General features: G+C 42.8%; 2 protein-coding genes across 2 annotated transcripts; both read right to left on the bottom strand.

Annotated features, from left to right (window-relative positions):
- Positions 1-894: 894 nt before the first annotated feature.
- On the bottom strand, positions 895-1659 carry LOC141659953 (uncharacterized). The gene is made up of 2 exons (XM_074466897.1): positions 1585-1659; positions 895-1443 (listed from the first exon to the last, which is right to left on the bottom strand). The coding sequence occupies exons 1-2, from the start codon at positions 1657-1659 to the stop codon at positions 895-897; spliced, it is 624 nt and encodes a 207-aa protein (XP_074322998.1).
- An 11-nt stretch (positions 1660-1670) lies between these two features.
- LOC141659952 (uncharacterized) lies at positions 1671-2318 on the bottom strand. The gene has a single exon (XM_074466896.1). It carries the CDS (start codon positions 2316-2318, stop codon positions 1671-1673), a length of 648 nt encoding a protein of 215 aa, XP_074322997.1.
- Between the last annotated feature and the right edge of the window lie 8457 nt (positions 2319-10775).

Here is a 10775-nt window from a genome sequence, read left to right as displayed (position 1 = left end):
AGGGTGACCCGGAGCAGCCTCCTTCTCCTCCCGCCGATCCTGCCGTCGAAGCTTGAAGACTTTGCCATGTTTTGGCATGTAATTTCTATTTTCTTGTTTTTAGTTTAAGTCATTTCGAACTGAGCCTTTTGGCTTTTTAAACTTGTTTGTAATTTGAATGATCTCGATTTGCCCCCCGGGGTGTGTTTCCCCGGGGTAGTTTAATGTGATTATGCTTCGTTTCCTTCGTATTGATTTGCATATTAGAACTTTTGACGTAGGAATTCAAGAATAGTTAGGAATTTTCCTTAGCACACATGTGATGTGTTTTTGCAGACCCCGGGATGGGGTAAATTTTTTTAACTTGTATTAGTTAATAATAGCTTCGAGTACACATGGGCTGTGCTTATGCGGACCCCTAGATGGGGTAAAATTTTTAATTTATAAGAAATTTTATGAATACTCATAGGCTGAGTTTTATAGGACCCCGGGTAGGGGTAATTTTCCATTTGATAGGGATTTTCAAAGTACACATGGGCTGTGTTTTTGCGGACCCCGGGATGGGGTAAATTTTTTAACTTGTATTAGTTAATAATAACTTCAAGTACACATGGGCTGTGCTTATGCAGACCCCTAGATGGGGTACAATTTTTAACTTATAAAAATTTTATGAATACTCATGGACTGAGTTTTATAGGAAAAAATTTTAGAGTACACATGGGCTGTGTTTATTTAAATTTGATGGTAAATAAAGGAGCAACATAATGAAATTGATTCAAGCTATGGAAGGCTTAAAGCAGAGTTTTTCATTTATATTGAAAGCAAGAATTACATTCTGGGGTGAATGGGGATAATGCTTACATCAAAATATCATAGTATAAATGTAGAGGTGCTCCCAGAGTGTGCACCTTTTCCTTACTGGTAGAATTTTCTTAGGCGGGTTCCATGCCAGGTATTGGGGACCTCGGTTCCGCTGAGGTAGTTCAGCTTGTAAGTTCCCGGACAGATCACTTCCTTGACTATATAAGGGCCTTCGTAGTTCGGCTGCAGTTTTCCCTGATTAGTTGGGTCCGAGGCTTCAGTGTGCCGGAGCACCAGATCTCCCGCCGCATATTCCCTTATCCTGGCCTTCTTCGCAAAGTGAAGCTTTGTTTTTTCCTTGTAGCTTTCCATTTTTTCTACGGCCCGATCTCTTACTTCATCCAGGAGTTCGAGGTTAGTTCTGAGGCCTTCTATATTGGAGACCTCGTCAAAGTTGGTCACTCTATGTGAAGGGGATCCGGTCTCTACCGGTAACCGGGCTTCGGTACCATAGGCAAGCTTGAATGGAGTCTCCCCGGTTCCTGTCCGGGAGGTGGTTGTGTATGACCATAAAACCTTCGGGAGTTCATCCGGCCAGTTCTTTTTAGAGTCTTCCAGTCTCTTTTCCAGACCTCGAAGTATGGTTATGTTTGTGACCTCAACCTGTCCATTCCCTTGTGGATGGGCAATAGATGTTTTTTTGTGTCTTATCCCGAGCTCTTTGAGGTAGGCTTCAAAATCCGAACCCACGAACTATGGCCCGTTATCCGAGATTAAAACCATCAGGATCCCGAACCTCATTACAATCATGTCCACAAACTTGATGTAGTCTTGCTGGTTAATGGTTCTCATAGCCTTGGCCTCCACCCACTTAGTCATATAATCTATTGCTACCAGAACGTAACGAAAGTCCCCTTTTGCCGAGGGAAAGGGCCCATGATGTCAATTCCCCAGACAGCAAATGGGATCGGGGAGAGAACGGACCCAGGGAGGCTTGAACCTTGTTTTGGTACGTTGCTGAACTTCTGGCACTTGCTATATTTCTTGACATAGGCGACTGAATCAGCGTGGATTGTTGGCCAATAATAGCCTTGTCTGATGACCTTGTAGGCTAGAGCTTTAGCAGCAAGGTGATCCCCGCAGATCCCCTCGTGAACCTCCCGGAGGCAATAATCCGCTTCATCCGGATCAACGCACTTTAACGTTGGTGTAGAGAAAGTTCTCCGGTATAACTGATTGTCTTCTAAAAAGAAGCGTGCAGCCTTATACTTGAGGTACCGGGCTTTGTTCTGAACTTCCGGAAGGGTGCCGTCCTTGAGATAGGCTATGTAAGGAGTCATCCAGTTCTCTGGGCTACTAACACATAATACTTCGGGCCGATCGGTGCTGGGGGCTCCGAGCTCCTCGAAGTAAACCGAGCTGCTTAAATTTGAAGTATTCTGGACGAGCTTGGACAACTCGTCTGCTTTCACATTTTCCTCTCTGTTTATCTGCAAGATGGTTGAGTCCGGGATGGTTTCCAGGATTGTTCTAACCATTTCCTGATACCGGGCCAATTTGGGATCTTTTACAACATATTCACCATTGGTTTGCCTTACCACAATCTGAGAATCACTATAAATTATTAAATTTCTTACTCCAAGGGATTTGGCTAACCTGAGTCCGGAGAGTAGAGCTTCATATTCAGCCTGGTTGTTTGTTGCTTTGAAGGCGAAGGTAATGGCATGCTGGATTGCGAATCCATCCGGGCTGGAGAGGATAAGGCCGGCACCGGACCTTTCGGCTGTAACCGAGCCATCAATATGTAATGTCCAAGAATCCCGGTTGTTGGACTCTTTTTCCCCCTTGGATCAGGTTTTAGGCGTCTCGGGGGCTTCCGGAAAGGTGCATTCCATGACGAATTCGGCCAACGGCTGGGCTTTTATAGTTGTCCTCGAGATAAATTTGATATTGAACTGGCTCAACTCAATTGCCCAATTGACTAACCTTCCGGAGGTGTCTGGTTTGTGGATGATTTTGCGAAGTGGTTGATTAGTGATTACCCTGATTTCCCGGCCTTGAAAGTATTGCCTCAGCTTTCTGCTCGAGTGCACAAGAGCCAGTGCGAATTTTTCCAAGTTTGGGTACCGGGTTTCAGCATCTTTCAAGACTTGGCTTGCATAGTATACCGGGGTTTGCGTCCCATTTTCTTCCCGAACGAGTGCGGAAGATACCGCTCTTTCCCCGGCTGTAATGTAGAGATAAAGGGGCTCCCCGGGCTTTGCTTTTGACAAAATGGGTGGGTTCATCAGATGTCGCTTGACTTCCTCGAACGTTGTTTGGCAACCCGGGGTCCAGTCGATCATCTTTTTGTTCTGGGCCCTCTTTAATATTTCAAAGAAAGGCAGGCACTTTTCTGCCAATTTTGGGATGAACCTTCGAAGAGCTGCTAAGCATCCCGCCAGCTTTGAATGTCCTTTTGAGTCCGGGGGACTGTCATTTCCATTATAGCTTTGATCTTCTCCGCGTTGGCCTCTATTCCTCTTTCGCTGACCAGAAAACCAAGAAACTTTCCGGAGGGAACCCCGAACGGGCATTTCTCCGGGTTCAGCTTCATGTTGTACTTTCTCAAGTTGTCGAAACACTCCTTGAGATCTCGGATGTGTTCTGGGATTGTGGCCGACTTAGAGATCATATCGTCAACATAAGATTCCATGTTCCTGCCCAGCTGATCTTTGAAGATGGTATTCATCATTTTCTGGTATGTTGCCCCGGCGTTGATTAACCCAAACGGCATCATAATAAAAGCGTAGACAGCCCGGTGTGTGATGAATGCCGTCTTCGCAATATCTGTCGGGTTCATCTTGACCTGGTTATATCCCGATAAGGCGTCCATGAAGTTTAGCATTACATGGCCCGAGGTCACGTCTATCAGCTGGCCAATGTTGGGCAGGGGGTAGGAGTCTTTAGGACACGCCGAATTGAGGATTGTATAATCCACGCACATTCGCCATTTTCCATTGGGTTTCTTGACCAGCACAACGTTTGCCAGCCAATTCGGATACTTAATTTCACAGATTATGTCTGCTTTTAACAACTTTTCGACTTCTTGGTCGATTGCCTGTTGTCTCTCCGGGGCAAAGTTCCTTCGTTTCTGCTTGATTGGTTTTTGCTTTGGATCCACGTCCAGGCTGTGCATGGCCACAGATTCATCAATCCCCGACATGTCTTCCGGGGACCAAGCGAACACGTCGGCGTATTCCTTTAATAGGTCGATGAGCTCCTTCTGGAATGTGGTTTCCAGGCCTTTGCCGATTTTGATTTTTCGGGTGGGGTTCCCAGGTTCCAAATCTAACTCTATTGTCTGTTGGGCAGGTTCTACCTTTGTCTTCTCCTTGCTTTCTATAAATTTCTGAATCCGGGCGTCAGCGTTGGTTACACCATACCTGGAGTCCTCAATCATATTAACATCTAGACGGGCCCTTTTACTAAGATGCTCTCGATGCTTCTTTCTGCTTTGTCCCTTGGGTAGGGATATTATCTTCTTCCGGTTTTCCGGCCCCGTTTCTGCCATGACCAGTGCTTGACCATAGCATCTACCTGCCATTTCCCTATCTCCTTTCAATTCTCCAACGCCTCCCGGGGTGGGGAATTTGAGTTTTAAGTGAATAGTTGAAGGGATGCTCTGAGCTTGGTGATAGTGGGCCTTCCAAGGATCATGTTGTATGAGGAGGTTGCACTTATCATATAGAATTTCATCATATGAGAGATCTGCCGGGGTGCGGTCCCAAAGATTATGGGGAGATAAATGATGCCCTGGATTGGAATCATCGTGTTCCTGAATCCGTACAAGGGATCTTCGAGGCAGGGATCCATTCGGAGGTGGCCGAGCTTCATCCTGTTAAGTGTGTGCTCGAATACAATATTAGCAGATGAACCATTGTCAACTAAAATTCTTTTTACCTCGTTGTTTGCGACATCAAGGGTCACCACCAATGCCAAGTTGTGGTCTGGATCGAGCCCCTCGTAATCAGAATAAGAGAAGCAGATCGGCTTATCATCCAGAGTCTGGATCATCATCACATCATTCTCCTGGTCCGGGCTCCGAGATGGAGAGGTTGTGCCTCCAAAAACAACATTCACCACATTTTTGCCTCTTCCCGGGGCTCTGTCTTTGTCCTTTGACCCCCTTTGAAGATACTGGTTCATGTTTTCTTTCTTGATTTGGTCTTCTATGAACATCTTGAGGGAGAAACAGTTTTCAGTGGTATGGCCATGATCCTCGTGATAGCTACAATGCTTGTCCCGGGCCCTGTTTTTGGGAGGCGCCAGCAAGGGTTTTAGCGGATAGTAAAATGGCTTGCCCTTGACTTCGCGCAGAATGTCGGCCCGGGGCCTGTTGAGGGATGTCCACTCCGGTTCCGGCTTGGGTTCCTTCTTTATCTTGGGTTTCCTTTCATTCTTTCTTGATTCGGGGTATGTATCCCGGGGTGGGGTTCCCCGGGACTGCTGAATGTAGTTTGCTTGCCTGTCGAGCTTGTATCTTTTGTCTCTCCAGGACGACGAGCGTCGCTCCGGAGACTCATCATCATCATGCATTCTTCTATTCATCTTCATTGATTTGAGGAAATCGTTTTCCTTTATGAACTTTGATGTCAACGCGTACACTGATGCTAGGCTCTGGGGCTCTCTATGAATCAAGTCTTTAACATAGCCTTCACAAGATATCGGGTGCAGGTTTCTTCGAAAGATGTTTACTGCCTCCTTTTCTTCTAAGTTGGAGAGTTGGTTGACTGCTTCCTGGAATCTTTTATTGAATTCCGGGAGGGGCTCCTTGCTTCTTTGCTGGATTGTTTCTAGATGACACATCTGTAGCTCGTTCATCCGGTTGGCCCTGAATCTTTTCAAAAATATCTCGCGGAAATCTTTCCAGGAGTCCACACTCCGGGATGGTATGCGGCTGAACCATTTCTGAGCACCCCCCTTCAACGTTGATGCGAAGAATCGGCATCTAGTCAAGTCGTTGTAATCATAAATATTAGATATTTGCTCAAAATAGTTCAGATGTTCCTCAGGGTCAGCCAGTCCGTCAAAAGAGTCAAAATTGAAGTGCTTCAGCCCTGACTCCCTGGGGGTGGATTCCAGTTTCTTTGTGAATGGGGTTGCTGCCGCCCCTACTTCCATGTCACCTTCCACTTTCCTTTTAAGGTCCCGAAGGACCCGGGCCATTTGTTCTTTCTTAGATTCCTTCTCTGGCTCTGAGTCTGAAGAAACATGAATCCGGTGAGCCTTTCTCTTTAGCTTGGCCTCCTCCTCCCGGACTCTCCTTTCTATAGATTCATGGGCTTTAGCCTCTTCTTCTTTCCGGATTCTCTCACGGAGGGCAGCTCTTTTTATTTCATCTCTGGCGTCCTCTGGTGGTCTTTTGAAGTTCTTCGCAATCCGGTCGAAGACGGATCCCCGAGATTCTCCGGACCGTTTGCCGGACCGCTCTCGCTGATCCCCTGGGCGGGTCTCAGGCTCGGCGTCCTGCTTTTCCTTCCACAAGTCCATTGCCGCCTGTATCTGTTCCGGGGTCGTGCTTCCCCATGGATTGGTGGGGACCCCTGTTTTTTTGTGGGCAGCTCTTTCAATGACTATTCTCTGGTCTCCTGGTTGGAGATTTTGAGAGGGAGTCTGGGTTATGGGGAACCCTTCGTCCAAGTCTTCCATGTCTCCATCCCTGGGTTGGGGAGGAGGCGAAAGGAAAGAGGCAGAAACTATTACTTTGCTTTTTCTCGTAGTCATGGTTATTTAAAGGTGCTATGAACTCAAAATAATAAAATTCGTAAAAACAGATCTAAGAGATTGGTAGTAGCGTTCTTACTGGGAGATGGTGTTTCAAGTTTCTGGGTGGTGGGGCTGCGGATATGAACACCACTGGTTGGAGGTTCGGCCCCTCCTTCTAGCGCCAATGATAATCCTAAATCACCCCGAGGCCTTCTCCTTGCCGAGCCTGGACTCAAACTCTTTTTGGACGGCGGCGGCGTGCGGTGTATCTGTAGGGTGGGAACCTACAAAACAGAACTGGAGGGGGGTGGCGTCCCCGCGGCACCTCCGGCGTGAGAATAAGAAAGGGTTTTTAAGGAGAAGAAGGGCAAAGTGGGGATTATGCGAATATATTTACGGGGTGTACGTGTGTGCATGTAAGTATATGAGAGAGAGAGTATGTAAGATTGTAACATGTAACCTTCTTGCTGTTTTACCTTTATAGGCCTCCTACTAGAGTTTAGGGGTTTGTCTCTTTTAATCTGGACCGTAGGTTGGCCTTTTGGACTGTAGGGCATCTGGACGCCTGGGATGCGTCAGAGTACTATCAGATCCGGACCGTAGGAACGACCTGGATCCCGGGTACCTGGACGGTGGTGATGTTGCCACGTGTCCTGGGCTCCTCAAGGTCAAAGCTGAATGCGTCAGAGTACTGTCAGATCCGGACCGTAGGAACGTTCTGGATCCCGGGTACCTGGACGGTGGTGATGTTACCACGTGTCCTGGGCTCCTCAAGGTCAATGCTGAGTACTCCTTGGGCACTTGTAATTGGGCCTTGGGCCTTTGTTATTGGGCCAGAATTATTATAGGCTATCACTATGACTTATAAATATACCAACTAATCACACATTCATTTTTAGCCAAAAATAATGTACTTGTATACTTGCATAACACCTGGAAGTATGTAGAGTGACAACTGGGTCAAATCCCGAACCTTTATCGAAAATCGGGTCAAGTCCTGATTTCGAGTCCGAAATAAACTGAAGCCTGTTGTCACAAATGTAGCCAACTTGGATAAAAAATAAGTTCATCCTATGTTCCCAAAAGATCATAATTTGTTTATGCACATAGTAGTAGTATTTTACCTAATAAACCAAAGACAAGCCCCAAATCTCCTTGATGTGAGAGTGGGGGGTTACAAACTCCCTCACTTAAACATATAACGTCCTTATTAGGCCTGAACATACATCCCATTGTCCGGACCTTTGCCTCTCTATCTATTGTGGGATAATACTGCCTAACTTCGTGTCCCTACCTCCAGATCTCTCTCCATTGTGGGGGTCTGGAAGACCGGAGGAGGGTGCTAGTATAAGAGCCCACCACTGACCCCTTAATGATCATAATTTTTTGATGTATATTAGTAGTACTTTATTTTATAAACTGAACAAAAATTCCAAATTTTCTCGGAAAAACACCTGTGGTGTTACTTGTAGGGTGTAGAATATAAATTTTTTGTTACATGTTATGCTGTAGTGAAACTCGTGCTAGATTTATAGAGTAACATTATGATTTATACAGTTTCCAACTATATGAATATCTTGTTGTTAGTAATAGTGGTTTAATCTATCCGGCCCAATAGTCGAAAACTCATAAGATATTTATGGGCCGGCCGTTGGACTTAACAAATAATTAACGTCCCTCCGAAATTCGCGTGTAACGGTTAAGGTTTGGATAATTACACATAGTCATACACATAAGTATAGATGAATTAAACATATGATTTTGGTACAATCACAACACTTCTACGTTCAGTCTTAATCATGAACATGACATGTTACTGATTCTTACACCGAAAATGAATTGGGGGACAAACTCTCGCATTCTTCTTTTTGCAGGTTCAACCGAATAATATTCGTACTGAAAGCTATTTGTAATATTTGGTGTCATATGTGGGAAGATATATTTAGCTTAAGCCAAAATTCAAATGATGATCATGTCTCCTATCGATGATAATTGTGTAAGAAATAAAGTGAAACTGATTTCCACTACTCGGGTGGGAGAATTAAGCAATGTTAAAGGGTTGATTGTCGTATAACCATTGCTCCCATGGTTGTGAACAAATTACAAACTCATGAGCAATAATCTTCTATTATAATTATTTGTTTATTTACTAACTATAATTGTTGTAACTATCTCATCAGGTGGACATTCCACTTTTCTTGCAACGATTCCTTTAAAATTATTAAAGGGCATGGAGCATGAATTGATAAGTATGTATTAATGATAATGTGCTAACATAGTGCTCAGCTAATTACAGTCCATGAAATCATATTTATTTATAGGCTTTTACTAAGAGTAATGAAATATTTAACCCGAGTTTATGGCGTGCACAATTTGCCCGATATCCTTCAAGAGAGTTATGAGCCATTTTAGTTTATTTGAAAATTTTCATAGTGCAACCATGTAGGCAAGCTGGATGGTATACAGTCTCCAGTTAAGCTTATGTGCAAATATGCTAGGATCCTGCTATTACATGGAATAACCATACCAATTTCCAGATAGCTAGCAAACTAGTTGTGTTGTTGCTGAACTGTTCAATACCAGGAATAAGAAGTGCTTCAGAGTTACTATGCAAAGAAAAACTTGTCTTGATGTACACAATAGCTGGAGCCATGATCCGAAAATACAGTTAAGCTATCATTATATTCTTCTTCTATAATTAATAACATGCCCTATGGACTAGGATGCACTTGTCATTCTATCTGAGCATGCAAAATAGTCCCTACAATTCTTCTTGTATTTTTTTTCAATCACCAAGATAATAATAAAACCTGATATAATAGTCAGGCTCAAGTAAATTATCTTTTTTGGTTTCCTTCACATGTCAGTAATCTTAAGGACGTCAAACAATCTGGATCTTATGATGGCACAATAAGCAAATTACAAAGGTTCATACGGAGAAAATAAAGCTTTGTTCAGATAATTGAAATAATAATTAGAGGATTAATGCTCCGAATGATAAAGGGAGTTAGCAAGATGGCATCTTTATCTAAAGAATCTAAGAAGAAGCACGATATAAAGAATTCTTAGCTTTGATTGATAAACTGTTCTCCTCTAAACATTCTTGGGAAGTAAATCTTATGCTATTTGAAAGATCTTGAAGCCTGGTATGTTTTGCAAACAACGGTTCATTAAAATGATTTTTATATGAAAGGATATAGCAATTTGAATCAAGGGGTATCCAGCTATCCAGAAAACATCAGTCCTGAATTTTCTGATTTTCAAATATACAAAGTGCAACATAAAGGTATCGGAAAGACAACAAGTTGAGTTCTGAATCATACCTTAGAAGCTATACAAACAACAACGTAAGAAGAACAAAAAGAAAGAACGTTTGAACTCGCCTTAAAGCTTGTCATAATCTGCTGTGAAAAACTGCATAAAAAAAAAGATCTGAAAATGCTGGAATTTGCTGCTGAAAATTGCTAGAAAAAAGCCTAAAAAGCTGTAAAGAGGGTCTCAAACCGGAAGAAAATATGCAGAAGAATGACCATAATTGCTGCTGAAAAATGAGTAGAAACATTGCTGAAAAATGAGTAGAAACGCTGCTGACAAACCAGAAGAAACGCTGCTGAAAACGAGCAGAAACGCTGCTGAAAAATACCTGCAAATTTGCAAAAATAACCAGAAATGCTGCAAAAAATTATCAGAAAATGCTGCTAAAATAAGATAAAAACCGACCAAAATTTTCTGAGAAAGGCAGCTGGAAAATGTCGCTTGGTTTGCTGAAATTTCTTGTAGAACATGCCCAAAACTGAAAAATAAACAACGAGAAATATGATATGTTTCAGCCATCAATATATGTGGAAGTCTAGGGATGACAATGGGTCGGGTTCGGATTGGATATTGTAAAATCCAAATCCAAATATTTTCGGTTATCCAAATTCATTGGGTTTCGGATCGGATCGGGTATTTTTCGGGTATCCAAGATTATGAATAATATAGTCAATTTTAGTATAAATTTATTTATACAAGCAAATAGCATTAATTACATTTAAATATTAGCTAAAATTAAAATACAATAATCAACAAGTAGTCAAACACATTAAAAGACATATAATAGTTAGTATTCATATCACAAATAAATTTTTGTTGTAAATATTTGAGAAGTATATTTTAAATAATAAAATTTAATATCAAAATAAAGAGTTATAATTCACTAACAAACTTAACATTAATCTACTAATACTTGAATAATACAATAAAAA

Source organism: Apium graveolens, chromosome 5 (genome assembly GCF_009905375.1).
Source record: "Apium graveolens cultivar Ventura chromosome 5, ASM990537v1, whole genome shotgun sequence".
NCBI lineage: Eukaryota > Viridiplantae > Streptophyta > Magnoliopsida > Apiales > Apiaceae > Apium > Apium graveolens.
This window is presented reverse-complemented; position numbering and strand designations above follow the sequence as displayed.

What these genes read in the sequence shown, in the direction of transcription:
- LOC141659953 (XM_074466897.1), bottom strand. Translation starts at nt 1,659, where the DNA reads ATGACTAAGTGGGTGGAGGCCAAGGCTATGAGAACCATTAACCAGCAA. An exon ending in TCAAGTTTGTGGACATGATT is followed by an intron (nt 1,444 to 1,584) that starts GTAATGAGGTTC and finishes GGGAATGGACAG; the next exon opens with GTTGAGGTCACAAACATAAC.
- LOC141659952 (XM_074466896.1), bottom strand. Translation starts at nt 2,318, where the DNA reads ATGGTTAGAACAATCCTGGAAACCATCCCGGACTCAACCATCTTGCAG.